At 51.5% G+C, this 14,560-nt stretch overlaps 1 protein-coding gene across 1 annotated transcript; it reads right to left on the bottom strand.

The window, feature by feature from the left end:
* Positions 1–4,160: 4,160 nt before the first annotated feature.
* On the bottom strand, positions 4,161–13,242 carry NODAL (nodal growth differentiation factor). The gene is made up of 3 exons (XM_007963166.3): positions 13,050–13,242; positions 6,506–7,203; positions 4,161–4,313 (listed from the first exon to the last, which is right to left on the bottom strand). Exons 1-3 carry the CDS (start codon positions 13,240–13,242, stop codon positions 4,161–4,163), a joined length of 1,044 nt encoding a protein of 347 aa, XP_007961357.1.
* Positions 13,243–14,560: the final 1,318 nt, after the last annotated feature.

Genomic DNA, 14,560 nt, shown 5'->3' with positions numbered 1-14,560 from the left:
ATGGTGGCGGGTGCCTGTAGTCCCAGCTACTCAGGAGGCTGAGGCAGGAGAATGGCGTTAACCTGGGAGGTGGAGCTTGCAGTGAGCTGAGATCGCGCCACTGCATTCCAGCCCAGGCGACAAGAGCAAGACTCTGTCTCAAAAAAAAAAAAAAAGTAACTTTTCCAGGTGGTTGTGAGGCCCAGTTGATGTCATAAAGAGCCCAGTGCCTAGTACACTCAGTTCAGTAAACAGCAGTTAAGGGACTCAAGCACAACCTGGTTGACACGGACACCCAAAGATTATTCAGCCCCCTCTCCCCTTCCCTCCAAGTGTGTAAGTTTAGGAGTGGAACAGGTTTGAGCACTGCAGCTACCACCTACTCATAGAACCTGTAGAAGAACTAAAGAATCTAAGGGAAGATGGGACCAAAACCTTAAAAGCCCTTTCCTACATCCTTTACTGTGCCCTAAAGGCAATTAGGATAGATAAGGATCTTACTGCTAATGAAAGGGAAGACTTTTTTTTTTTTTTTTTTTTTTTGAGACTGAATCTTGCTGTGTGTGTCGCTCAGGCTGGAGTGCAGTGGTGTGACCTCGGCTCACTGTAACCCCTGCTTCCCGGTTTCAAGTGATTCTCCTGCCTCAACCTCCTGAGTAGCTGGGATTACAGGCATGTGCTACCACACCCGGCTAATTTTTGTATTTTTAGTAGAGATGGGGTTTCACCATGTTGGTCAGGCTGGTCTCAAACTCCAGACCTCATGATCCGCCCGCCTCAGCCTCCCAAAGTGCTGGGATTACAGGCGTGAGCCACTGCGCTGGCCCAAAAAGACTTTTAAAGATGGAGACAAACCCCAGGTTAGGGGTGCTATCCCAAGGTCACAGCCACTCCCCACATCTCTATGGATCCCATGCTTCTGTTTCTTACAATGTTTCTAGTTTCTCCATGCTTACATACTGCCAGGCCCACCCACTTGCCCAGCCAAGGAGTGTAATGTGTCCAATTTTTCTCGCAACTGACTTGGCACTGCTTGAGAGCAAGTTAAAATAACTCTTGAATACTCTTAAAACCCTAGGTTCAGGCCAGGTGCAGTGGCTCACATCTGTAATCTCAACACGTTGGGAGGCCAAGACAGGACCATAGCTTGAGCCCAGAAGTTGGAGACCAGCCTTGGCAACATGGCGAGACCCTGTCTGTACAAAAAAAATCTAAAAAATTAGTTGAGTATGATGGTGCATGCTTGCAGTCCCACCTACTTGGGAGGCTGAGGTAGGAGGATTGCTTGAGTCCAGGATGGCAAGACTGCAGTGAGCCATGATTGTGCCACTGCACTCCAGTCTAGGTGACAGTGAGATCCTATCTCAAAACAACAGAAAACATCCCAGGTTCAGACAGGACACAATTCTCCTAAGTAGTATTTCCTGTGACTTACAGAGCCTTCAGCAAGCACATGGCCTAGAGCATGGAGCTATTCCCTAGGCTCCAGTAGGTAGGCTTTGCCCCATTTACTTTGTCCAGGCAACAGAATGACTCTGCTGCTGACGTAGCAAACACGGGGCTTTCAGCAGGGGTCAGCAAAACACAGAGTTTCACTACTTTGTGCACTACTTTTGTTTGACATGAGGCAATGCCCTGTCGTCAAGGGTTTGTTCTTGGAGTCAATAGAGCCGCTGACTGTAAACACTCCCACAAGCTGTAGCTACAAATAGCTCGACCTTTCGCTCTCTGGCACCAGCCATGTAAGAAAGTCCTGGGGTGATTTTCACTTCTAAGAACTAGTTCAGTAGTATAATTGGGTTCAAATTTTTGGTTCTAAAGGCTAAGGCTTGGATCCCAAGATAGGTGAGCACAAACCTCTAGTTGCTGTTAAGCAGTAAGTGCCCCTAGGGCTCAAGAGACCAGAGCTCAGCTCTTGGCCCTGCCACCCCTAGCTGTGTGGTCAGGCCCTGAGGTCTCACTGGGGTCTCGTTTAGGAATGGGGATCAGACAAGCTGACCTCACAAGTTTGCCCCTGCTCGGCTGTTCTGTACATGGTCAGATGCAGAATCCTGTTGTGATTCTGAATTGTTGGGTCTGGGCAGTCTATTTCTAGTCCAGGCAGTGAACAGCTGGATCAGCTTTGTTGTGGAATCAAGGCACTGAGGTTTCTCAAGCCCAGGCCTGGCTCTAGCCCCTTTCTGGGCCACGACTATGGTATTGACTCAACCAAAGCCTCAGTTGAGTTCGTCTGAGCTCAACAGGGTTCACAAATGATTGGAATCATTTTCTTAAGGCTATAGCGTAAGTGGGTAGGCTTCTTGGGAAAGCAGGATCTGGTAGATATACTGTGGGCTCACATTCCCAATCAAGTGGCCCCTTTGCTCCATGAAACTACAAAAAAAGTGCCTCTGTTTTGGCAATGTTCAATGAGATCAAGCTGTTAAGAGCAGAATTGCTTCTTTTGTTTGTTTTGTTTAAACAGAGACAGGTTCTCACTATGTTACCCAGGCTGGTCTTGAACTACTGGACTCAAGCGGTCTTTCCACCTCTGCCTCCCAAAGTGCTGGAATTATAGGCGTGAGCCACTGCACCCAGCCAGAATTGTTGCCTCTGAGGTCTTTTTACCCAGAAGATAACTGTGGTCAGGGGTTTTGGTGGGTAGAGCTGCCTCATTCAGGCTCCTTTTACTGTGCTGCCCATGTGGAACCTGAAATTAAGTCCGTCTTAGAACCCTGAGTAACAAAAGAGCTGATAAAGGTTATATTAAGGGCATATGGCAGGGACTGGGTTTAGCAGGCTTTATAAGCTTTAGAGGGAGATAGGGATAAGGCAGCCTTTCCTATTCAGTCTACAGCTTAAAGCTGATGGCTCTTCTGAGCCTGACGACAGACATTTAATATGAATGCGTTAGGATTCGCCAGTGTTCCTTTTTCTTTTTTTTCTTTTTTTTTTTGAGACGGAGTCTCGCTCTGTCGCCCAGGCTGGAGTGCGGTGGTGCGATCTCAGCTCACTGCAAGCTCCGCCTCCCGGGTTCACGGCATTCTCCTGCCTCAGTCTCCGGAATAGCTGGGACTATAGGCACCCTCTCCGCCACCACACCCAGCTCATTTTTTTGTATTTTTAGTAGAGACAGGGTTTCACCGTGTTAGCCGGGATGGTCTCGATCTCCTTACCTCGTGATCCGCCCGCCTCAGCCTCACAAAGTGCTGGGATTGCAGGCGTGAGCCACCGTGCCTGGCCCACACCAGCATTCCTTTTACAAGTGGAGTCTGGACAATGAATTGCTCACCTGAGGTCACATAGCTTCCAGTGGCTGAGCTGTGACCATAGAGCAAGTATCTTGCCACCCAGGGCAAGGCCTTCACCACTGCTGGATAGGAAGCTCAGAGGCCTCATTAATAGCACACGTTGAGAGACTGAGGTGAATTGTCACCAACTTTAATAGATTCAGGTTGTATCTGCCTAAGCAGACTGACATGGGGATGTCTGAAAGCTCCAGCTTCTGTAACCCAACATGGCCAGTCCTCTTGGATGAGTTCCTGCCTCTACCTTCACAGGCACCAGCTGGCCCAGGAGAACTAGACAATGGCTTTATTGTTGTACAGCTCATTAGCAGAAACCCACTCCAGTGAGCCTCTGGACAAGGCCAGTAGATTGCCACTGGCCAGCCAGAAAGCTGTGGGGCTCCCCCAACCCAGCCTGAGGCAATGAGAGTGACGGACTCTTTTTAATCTGTACAGCGATCCTTAATCTTTGGGGAGGGGCACAGGTCACACACAGACTACTTTGGAGAATACATGAAACCTATAGGTGACCTCATCCCACCTCCAGAATACATGCACATATGTCTCAACTTTCACATACAGTTTCAGGCGGTTCACAGGTTTTTTAAAAATCCAGTAGAGAACTCAACGCATTTGTGCTTTTCCTCGCCACTGTGTTTTCAGTAAAGAGAACATCCAGCAAGCCCCCTGCACGGGCTTCTTCCTCCCTCTTCCTGACAGCAGCCTCTGTGCTTGGCCAGACTCCACTGAGCCCCTTCATTTACAGAGTAGGCAGCCCTTCCTCTTCAGTTCCGGTGGGCAGAGCAACTTTGCCCCTCTCTCTTTCTCCTTACTGGATTAGATGGTTATCATGTCTTCCAGGGGCTTCCCGGTCTTCCAGAGTGCAGGTAAATCCAGTCTCCCTCCAGGATGTCATCAGAGGCACCCACATTCTTCCACGATCATGTCTTTATGGTGATCTAGGAGCACTCTGCCATTGTCCACATACAGCATGCTCAGCGGCTTGGTCTTCACTGGGGCGCAGCAAGTAGAAGGGACTCGGTGGGGCTGGTAACGTTTCAGCAGACTCTGTAAAGGAAAGGAAAGGAATGTCAATTCACATCCTGATGGGCAGGTCAGAATAGTAGTATTTCTGGGTAAAGAGTAAAAAAGTTATGGAGTTAAAGTCATTTCCTGAGTGCAAAAATAGAAGAAAATTATTTTCATGAAGGAATTAGCTTGCCAATATATCATCAACTCTAAAATCTAAACTAACTTTAGCTCTGTGCTTGTTTTGTGAAAACAGCCTTTAAACAGATTCAAGAAATCACATGTATCTGCGTAGAGTAGTAGCTAATTTTTCTTTTTAGTAGTAGCTAATTTTTATGTTCTCCTATTATTCTAATCTAAAGCAAATACTTTTTTTTTTTTTTCTTTTTTGAGATGGTCTTGCTCTGTTGCCCAGGCTGGGAGTGCAGTGGTGTAATCACAGCTCACTGCATCCTCAACCTCCTGGGCTCAGGTGATCCTCCCACCTCAGCCTCTTGAGTAGCTGGGACTACAGGTGCATGCCACCAGGCCTGGCTAATTTTTGTATTTTTTGTAGAAATAGGGTTTCGGCATGTTGCCCAGGCTGGTCTTGACTTCCTGCGCTCAAGCGATCCACCCACCTCAGCCTCCCAAAATGTTGGAATTACAGGAGTGAGCCGCCATGCCCAGCTGTGAATACCAATTTTTAAAATATTCCAAGAAACTCATGGTTTAGTTATAGAAATATGAAGCAGAATAGTTAGTCATGTGGAAATTCTTATGGGATTTGCTGTCAGCCAGAGAAGGACAGAGAGAGTCAATAGGAGGAAAGGTAACAAGACCTTGGCATTTTGGAACCAGGCCCTGTCCCTGTGGTCTAGTAACATCTTTTTAGATCAGAGTGTCAGAGTTGGCAATTGGGACTGTCTGAGTCTTTGTGGTGCTGCAGGTGGGCGATGAAAATCAGCGGGCCTGGGTGAGGCTCAGAACAGGTCCTTGGAAGCTCTAGCGCCCCCGGTGACTCCTTGCATGACCTTAGCCCATGTGCTCACGCTCTCTAGAGACCCTGAACCCCGCCTGAGGCTTGGCATGGAGGACATACTGCAAGTCCAGGAGATTCTCATTCCAGACTTCATGGAGTAAAATGAAAACATTTTGGTCCCATATGACCTTTGACAGCAGGGCAGGGCCACCTATAACATCAGATCTACCATATTAGGTTCTATTTTCTGTTCTCTTCATCTTATTCTCTTTCCTAACTCACCAGCCGCGTTCTTCCTCTACCACCTGCTAGACCTTAGGCTGACTAGTGGCACCAAGTGGCAGCCTCTGGCCTTGTCTACTTCTTTTTCTTGTTTTTGAGACAGAATTTTGCTCTTGTTGCCCAGGCTGGAGTGCAATGGCATGATCTCGGCTCACTGCAACCTCCGCCTCCTAGGTTCAAGCGATTCTCCTGCTTCAGCCTCCCGAGTAGCTGGGATTACAGGCACGTGCCACAATACCTGGCTGATTTTTGTATTTTGTGTCACCATGCTGGTCAGTCTGGTCTCAAACTCCTAACCTCAGGTGATCCACCCACCTCGGCCTCCCAAAGTGCTGGGATTACAGGCATGTGCCACCGCACCTGGCCGGCCTTGTCTACTTCTGTAGAATGAGTAGTCAATTCTCAACCAAAATACTGTAGCTGAAACAGTGTGATTCCAACCATGGCCCCATAATGCAGCCAAACATGCCTGTTACCTACCAACTACTTTACATGTCATATGCATGTCATCTCATTAACCCTACAGCATCCCTATGAAATATGGCATTGCCCTCCTCATCTTACAGGTGGAAAAACTGAAGCTTGAGAGAATAAGCAACCTAATCAGTATCACACAGCTAATAAGGAGTCAAATGCAGGCCTGCCTATCCCCAAAGTCCAGATTCTTCCTTTCCTAGAATGTCAGGGCTAGGGAAGTGCTGAGACCCTCTGGTCTACCCCCACCCCCTAATTTTATGAAAGACAAGGATAAAGTCCCAGGGAAACAATGTGTTCAAGGCTACCTAATGACGCATGACCCCATACAGGCTTTATAAGGATGTTACACTCAGTCATCTCTACATCCCTGGCACCTAGCACAGGACCTGGCATATTGGAGATGCTTGAATAGCTGTGAATGCAGGAACACAGTCATTTAATAGCTAAGCTAGAGCCCTGTCCCCCAAGGCTGGCTTACTGCCTTCTCTTCCCCTCATGCCTGGCATCCCACCTGGATGTATGCATGGTTGGTTGGATGAAACTCCTCCCCGACAGGATTAGGACACTCGCCCTCGCAGCGATAGGCGTTGTACTGCTTGGGGTAGATGATCCAGGAGCCCCATCCAATCAGGTTGAAGTCCACCTGGAACTTGACTTTCCGACACAGTTGACTTCTGTCTGGCAAGTGATGTCGACGGTGCCTCTTGCCCCACTCCCAGGACAGCTGTCCCTCCTGGGCCCGCCAGGAGCTCTCAGCTTCCCACAGCAAGGTGGACCCACCCAGCCGTCTCTGCTCCTGCGAGAGGTTGGAGTAGAGCATAAGGAGCACATCGGTGGCAGGCGGTGTGGGGGGCTGCTGCCAGCACTCTCCAGCTACCCTGGACATCTGCTTCTCCAGGGTCCCAGGGCGCTTCAGCCACTTGGAGAGTGGCCTGGTCACCTCCAAGACCATGTTGCCCAAGGAAAAGGTGACCTGGGACAAAGTGACAGTGAACAGGTCCATCTGAAACCGCTCAAAGCAGCTGGCTGAAGCCTGCTCTGTGTCAGGCTTTGGCTGGTGGAAAATCTCAATGGCAAGTGAGCCCTCAGTGGGGAGGTCCACAGGGCTGGACAGCTGCAGCCGGAGCTCAGCCCATGCCAGATCCTCTTGTTGGCTCAGGAAGGAGAAGTCAAAAGCAAAGGTCCAGTTCTGCCCGTTCACCTCCACATCTGGGTAGAAGAAAACCAGGAAGGAAGCAGGGTGAGTGAGGGCCTCCCCCAGCCTCAGTCCGTGTCACAACCACCATAGCTCTTGCTGGAGGCCTTACCTTATATAGAATTACCTTTGAATTCTCACCCCAACCCTGTGAATTGGTAAGATTTTTGAGTCCCTTTTACAGATGAGGAAAACGGAGGCTCACAGTAGTTAAAAGACCTGACCAAGGTGTCATTCTTGGAAAGTGGCAGAGCCAAGAGTAAACCTGGATTTGCCCAACTGCCAAGCCCGGACTCCGAATCACTGTTCTTCCAGTCCCCCTTCCAAGATAACTTGCAAAGCCAGAGCACAGTCAGTAAAAATGTGATGAGTTGCATCTCCCCCTCCCCTCTCTCCTCTGGTACATAAAGTCTGACCAACATGGAGAAACCCCATCTCTATTAAAAATCCAAAATTAGATCGGTGTGGTGGTTTGCACCGGTAATCCCAGCTACTCGAGAGGCTGAGGTAGGAGAATCATTTGAACCCGGGAGGCAGAAGTTGCAGTGAGCCGAGACAGTGCCATTGCACTCCAGCCCGAGCAACAAGAGTGAAACTCTGTCTCAAAAAAAACAAAACAAAACACAAAAAAACAAGACAAAACAGAGTGGCCTGTTTTACAGACACATTGAGTTAAATGTGAATATCATAGAAAAGCTCAGAGCTCTCAGGGAGGCACAGGCAACAGAAGCCAAAGACTGGGCCGGGCTCAGTGGCTCACGCCTATAGTCCCAGCACTTTGGGAGTCCGAGGCAGGCGGATCACAAGGTCAGGAGATCGAGACTGTTTTGTGAACGATGAAACCCCGTCTCTACTGAAAATACAAAAAATTAGCCGGGTGTGGTGGCAGGCACCTGTAGTCCCAGCTACTTGGGAGGCTGAGGAGGGAGAATGGCGTGAACCCAGGAGGCGGAACTTACAGTGAGCTGAAATTGCGCCACTGCACTGCAGCCTGGGCGACAGAGCGAGACTCCATCTCAAAAAAAAAGGAGCCAAAGACTGGTCACCCTCTGCCCACTCCCCGGTTCCAAAGAGTTTTTGGCAACCTTACAAATAGGTTTCTAAAGGCTTTTTAGGCATGACTACTCACCTACAGGATGCTCGCCCATTCCTTTCCCAGGTCATTCACACACCTAGGGCACACAGCAATCGCATGCACCCAGAAGCTTCCAGAAGGCTGAAAGTGGGAGTTGCCCCATTACAATGCAAAGTGGATTATTTCCCAAAGAAATTCACTTTCTCTCTGACCAAAGATGCTCTATGAGACAATAGATGAATAAACTGTTAGATGCTCAGACTGGACCTACCTCAGAGATCATCACCCGGAAGACACACACACCCAGCCCTGTTCCACTCACCCAAAACAACCAAACCCAAACTGGATGACAAGGAGTAGGGGAGCACACTCCATTTATTCTGGTCCTGGATTGATTTTCCCTGATGTCTGGGAATAGCACAGATTTGTGGATTTTCAGGTCACTTAATAGTGATGCCGGGCGCGGTGGCTCACGCCTGTAATCCCAGCACTTTGGGAGACCAAGGCGGGTGGATCACCTGAGGTCGGGAGTTTGAAACCAGACTGACCAACATGGAGAAACTCCGTCTCTACTAAAAATACAAAATTAGCCAGGTGTGGTGGCTCACACCTGTAATCCCAGCTACCCGGGAAGGCTGAGGCAGGAGAATTGCTTGAACCCAGGAGGTGGAGGTTGCGGTGAGCCGGGATCGCGCCACTGAACTCCAGCCTGGGCAACATCACGGAAACTCTGTCTCAAAAAAAAAAAAAAAAGTGATGAACTTTCTTCAGGCTCAGTTTCCTCTTCTTTGCAATGGGAAAAATGCTGCACCACCCTCTCTGATTATCACAAGGACCCAGAGAAATAAAGAGGTTTGAAGGTTTATTGCTAAATAAAAGTCAGGGGTTATTCATTAGAAATAAGACAGGGCGTTTATAACTCTTTGTGAATAGACTCTGGAGGTAGTTATGATCTCTAATGTAGTTCTAGCCTGGCTGCATAACAGTTTGTTCATTGACTGTCTCCTAGAGGATCTTTGGTCAGACAGGAAGTGAATTTCTCTGGGAAATCCAGCTTGTATTGTAAAGGGGCCACTCCCAATCTCAAGCCTCATGGCAGCTTCTCCCACCCCATCTCCAGCAGCTCTTTTTCACTTAATTTCCACTTCCCTCCTCATTAGCACCTGTAGGAGGCAATAACCCACCCCTGACTAGCAGCTTTCCCCAGAAGTGTGGGGAGGAGGCTAACATTACTCAGTACCCACTGCTGCCACCTGTACCTGGAGGCTTGGGGCAGTGAGTTTAAAAACACTTTATCTTGGCCAGTTGCGGCGGCTCACGCCTATAATCAGCACTTTGGGAGGCTGAGGCGAGTAGATCACTTGAGGTCAGGAGTTCGAGACCAGCCTGATCAACATGGTGAAACCCTGTCTCTACTAAAAAAAATACAAAATTAGCCAGGCATGGTGGTGCATGCCTGTAATCCCAGCTACTTGAGAAGCTGAGGCAGGAGAATCCCTTGAACCCAGGAAGTGGACATTGCAGTGAACTGACATTGCGCCATTGCACTCCAGCCTGGGCAACAAAAAGCAAAAACTGTCTCAAAAAAAAAAACAAAAAAACCTCTTTTAGAAGAAGGCACTCCTGCTTAATGGTTAAGAGCAGGGGCCCCTGAGTCCCCCCATGATGGCTCAAATTCTGTCACTTGCTGTTTGACATTGGTCAGGCTACTTTCCTTCTCTGAGCCTCAGTTTCCCTCTCTTAAAAGGGAGATGGTAAGAGTAGCCACCTCACAGGGGTATTAGGATTAACTGAGATAATTCATGTTATGTGCTTTGCCCAGCACAACCAAAGTTCAATAAACACTGGCCATCATCAGCTGCCTCATTATTTCCCAGGTCCAAGAGTTAGAAACGAAGGTGTCTGGACAGGCCACAAGGGACCTGGACAGAAGTGCAAAGTCCCCTGTGAACAGGATGGACAGTGGGCAAGGCTGGGTAGGGAAGAGACCGCTCCTTCCTGCTGAAAGAAGTCTGTGACTCCACCACCCTTCCTGCCTTCTCCCACTGCTGCCAGGGTGCCCTGGGACAGGGCTGATAAGTTCTCTGGTTCATCTTAGAATAAGAGTTCTAACATTGTGGGTGTCACTGGTGCCTGACGCAAGGTAGGAATGTTCTCAGAAAAAACCAAACACATCCAAATACAACAAATGTGATTTTAAGGTGGGTATGAGGAAGGGGTTCATGGACACCCAAAAACCCATTCATATGCTGAATGCAGACTTAGCCACACAGATGCCCCTGATGTCCTCCTGGCCCACCTCCAGTTCTTTCTTTTTTCTTTTTTCTTTTTTTTTTTTTTTTGAGAGGAGTCTCACTCTGTGGCCAGGCTGGAATGCAGTGGTGCAATCTCGGCACACTGCGGCCTCCACCTCTTGGGTACAAGCGATTCTGCTGCCTCACCCTCCCGAGTAGCTGGGACTACAGGTGTGCACCACCATGCCCAGCTAATTTTTGTACTTTTAGTAGAGACGGGGTTTCATCATGTTGGGCGGGATGGTCTTGATCTCTTGACTTCATGATCCGACCGCCTTGGCCTCCCAAAGTGAGCCACTGCACCCGGCCCCACCTCCCGTTCTGAAGAAGAAAGTGGCTGGGCTCACACCCTTGGGTTATCTTCCTGTTAGGGACACCACCGTCCCCAGACCGGGCCGTGAGGCAGGGCTGTGAGGGCCTGACACTGAGTGCCCACTCTACATTTTCATAAATTATAAGGGTCGTTACCACCAGTGGCTTCCCGTGTGCCAAGTGTTTCACAGGCATTCTCTAAATCTCCTCACTGTTCCTCTCATCTCACCATTTGCAGATGAGAAAACTGAAGGTCCAAGGTGAAGGTTAAATAGCAACAGATACAGATGTAAACCCAATTGGACTCCAACATCCCTTTCATGCAACTGCGGTGCAGCTTATTCGAAATAAACCCAAGATGGAAGAAGTGGGGCTAGGACATCCCTTCTCCTCCAGTCTCCCTCCAGGAGGGCTCTTCCCACTGCTCTTAGAAAATGAGGCCGATTCCCAACGTAAATGTGCCGCATGCCGCTGTACACTCAAAAGCAGTGTTCAGGCCCGGTGCGGTGGCTCACTCTTGCCATTCCAACACTTTGAGAGGCCGAGGCAAGCGGATCACGAGGCCAGGAATTCGAGACCAACCTGGTCAGTATGGTGAAACCCTGTCTGTACTAAAAATATTTTTAAAAAAATAGCTGGGCGCGGTGGTGCGCGCCTGTAGTCTCAGTTACTCGGGAGGCTGAGGCAGGAGAATTGCTTGAACCTGGGAGGCGGAGGTTGCAGTGAGCCGAAATCGTGTCACTGCACCCCAGCCTGGGCAACAGAGGGAGACTCCGTCTCGAAGAAAAAACAAAAAACAAAAAACAGTGTTTAGCTGAAAGAGAGCAGTCTCCTAATTTACAGAAGGGAAGGCAGAAAGAGAACCCAAGACGCGCCAGGGACAACAGAGAATCAGGAAGCAGGATTTGAGGCCTAGAACCCAGTTTTCCAGATGCCTGTCCATCACCGCACACATCTCGAACTTTCCAGAAGGGAGTGAACTGGCAAAGCGCTCCCTCCCTTCTTCGACCCCTCCCATCCCCGGCCGCTTTTCGGTGGAGGGGCCGAGCAATCCAGCAAATTTCTCATTGCCCCGCCCCCGAGGGTGTCCCCTGGTCTGGCTGGTCCCCAGATGACCCTTCCGGAGAGGGTCACTGGCTGGCTGACCCCAGACGCGGGAGCGAGGAGCCCCCGGCACCAGGTCACAAGGGGCGGGCAGGCGGCAGGCCGGATCAGATTAGCCGATGTGGATTGCGCCCCAGCCCCGGGGAGAGCCGTCTGGCCCCCCCAGGCGGAGGGAGGCGCGGGCGGCCGCGACTGCCCAGGTGGCGGGATGTGGATTGAGGCGGGGAAGGGGCTCCCTTCCCGCAGCACCCACCCGCTCGCCGCGCTAGGTGCCCAGAAAGCGCTGCCAGGTCCTCGAGGGCGATACCCTCAGATCCCTGCCGTCCTTGACACCCACTCCCCTGCAAATCATGGCCCCGAACCCGGGGTTAACTGAGACACTTGACACCTCCCCGGCGCGGCTGGAGGACCCAAGGCTGCCACAGTTCGCGACTTCGGGACAGCCCATCTCCGGACCGTGAGCCCGAATCCCCGATGTTACCAGCTCAGCTGCCGATACTCCCGACGCCACACCCCGGGACCCCTTCACCCTCACTCGCAGAAAGAAAAAAAATTCGTCAAGACAGAACCATTTCAGTAATACCAAGGACCATTTACTGTGCCGTGCCGGGTACTGCGCTGAGCGTTTCGCGCGCATTGTCGTCTCTCTCATTCCGCAGTCTGATAGACGAGGTGCTATTTATTACACCTATCCTACAGATGCGCAGACCCAGGCGCCGGGATAAGCAGCTTCAGAAGACGGCAGCGATCAGCGCCTCCCACCCTTCTGCACTGCACTCCGCGCAATCCCAAATCAAAACTCAGAGACTATGGTCCCCGTCGAGGACACACCCTGAACGCTAGAATCCCTACCCGACTGGGCCGTGGATACGCCCCCGGCCACCGACGCTGCACCCGGAGCCTGCTGACGCGGAGACACAGGCAGAGCCAGGCCCTGGGCTCGGGACGCCCAGGCGGCTGCATACCCGGCTCGGAGCCGCAGCCCCCAAACCAGAGCACTTCCCGAGTCCGCCGGCTGGAAGCGGCGGAGGCGCCCCGGGCTGCCCAGCGGAGCGCGGCAAGCGGCATAGCCTACCTTGTGCCTGCAGGCTGCGGATGATGTCCGCCCGCGGCAGCGGGTTGCGGTAGAGGCTCAGCATGTACGCCAGAGGGGACGGCGACGAGGGCTGCCCCCGCGTACGCAGGTGCGCAGTGGCCACTGTCGCATCACCCGCCTGGAGCAGGGCCCACCAGGCGTGCAGGAGGAAGGGCAGGCAGTGGGCGTGCATGGTGGGCTGGCCAGGCCTGAAAGCAGCACCTCCAGCCCTTATATCCTGGGCCTCAGCAGCTGCCCCGCCCCCACCTTTCCTCCCTCCGGGAAAGTTTTTAAGATCATATAACCCCCGTCCGGAGGGTGGGGGGCAGAGAGACCTCCTGCTGGGGATGGGCGAGACCTGATCCTGGTGCGGGGGAGGCCCGCAAAGCTGGCAGAGGACCTAGTTCCAGGGACGGGATCTAGGGCTCCTGGTTTGCCTGGTCTGGACACCCTGGCACCCTGCTCCTCTAGGTACCAAAGGCCTTGATGCTGAGACAGAGCAGGCTTGTCCCGGCAGACTCCCAGGTCAGAACTGCAACTTCCTTACTCGGCCTCACCTGGGATCCCTGCCCCATCCTCTCCACTCACGCTGCAAATGGACCACTGGCTCCTCAAGAAGCAGGAAGCAAGAAGGAGGAAGCCAAGGGATCCTCGCGGCCCTCAGGCAGACTTTGGTCCAATCTGGGAGGGGCAGCCTCCCTGGCCACTGTCTAGATGGCCTCCGGGAGCAACCCTGGCCCTACAAAATACTGAAGTGCTCTCCTGGGGAAGACAGAGGCAGGAGGGACTAGGACGATGACTTCTTCGTCTGAAAAGGGAGTGTTCAGAAGCTGGAGCCCGAAGGAGCCAACGGGATGATCCTGGTTCATCAGGCTCTTCCCTACAGGCAGACATCACCCCAGTAATTTCAGGAGGAAAGGTGTTACCCTTGTTGCCCACATCCCCCAGTCCCTGCCTGGTGTGGCAGGGCCACAGAAGACCTGGGTGTCGGCTCAGGGCCACTCACTTTGATCTCTGGGCCCTGCTTTCCTTATTTGCACAAGAGTGATCCTTGTCTGGCCTCCTCCCTTCCAGGTGCAAAGTCAAGTCAGGGCTGGAATGACCTTTAAAGAAATGTAAATCCCCGCTCCAGTGTCAGGCCCCATCCATTTTCCTTTACACCTGAGGGCTCTTTCTCTTCCCAGCTCCCCCCACCTACCTAGCCTTGACAAGCACGTTAGCTGCTGGCCAACACTTACTGAACACTTACTAAGTGCCAGGCACAGAGCTAAGTGCTCTATACACCTGGCTTCTTTCACAGGATGCCTCTAGCTCCAAAGAACTGTAGGCTGCTGGCCAGGGACAGTGGCTCACACCTGTAATTTCAGCACTTTGGGAAGCTGAGACTGGCAGATTGCCTGAGCCCAGGAGTTCAAGACCATCCTGGTCAACATGGCAAAACCCTGTCTCTACCCAAAAATATAAAAATTAGCCAGGCATGGTGATGTGCGCCTGTAGTCCCAGCGCCTCTG

This window comes from Chlorocebus sabaeus, chromosome 9 (assembly GCF_047675955.1).
Source record: "Chlorocebus sabaeus isolate Y175 chromosome 9, mChlSab1.0.hap1, whole genome shotgun sequence".
In the NCBI taxonomy this organism is placed as follows: domain Eukaryota; kingdom Metazoa; phylum Chordata; class Mammalia; order Primates; family Cercopithecidae; genus Chlorocebus; species Chlorocebus sabaeus.
This window is presented reverse-complemented; position numbering and strand designations above follow the sequence as displayed.

Coding starts and splice junctions, on each gene's coding strand:
- NODAL (XM_007963166.3), bottom strand. CDS start 13,242: ATGCACGCCCACTGCCTGCCCTTCCTCCTGCACGCCTGGTGGGCCCTG. Junction 7,204..13,049: donor CCGCAGCCTGCAGGCACAAG/GTAGGCTATGCC, acceptor TCTTCTACCCAG/ATGTGGAGGTGAACGGGCAG. Junction 4,314..6,505: donor CCAACCATGCATACATCCAG/GTGGGATGCCAG, acceptor TTTCCTTTACAG/AGTCTGCTGAAACGTTACCA.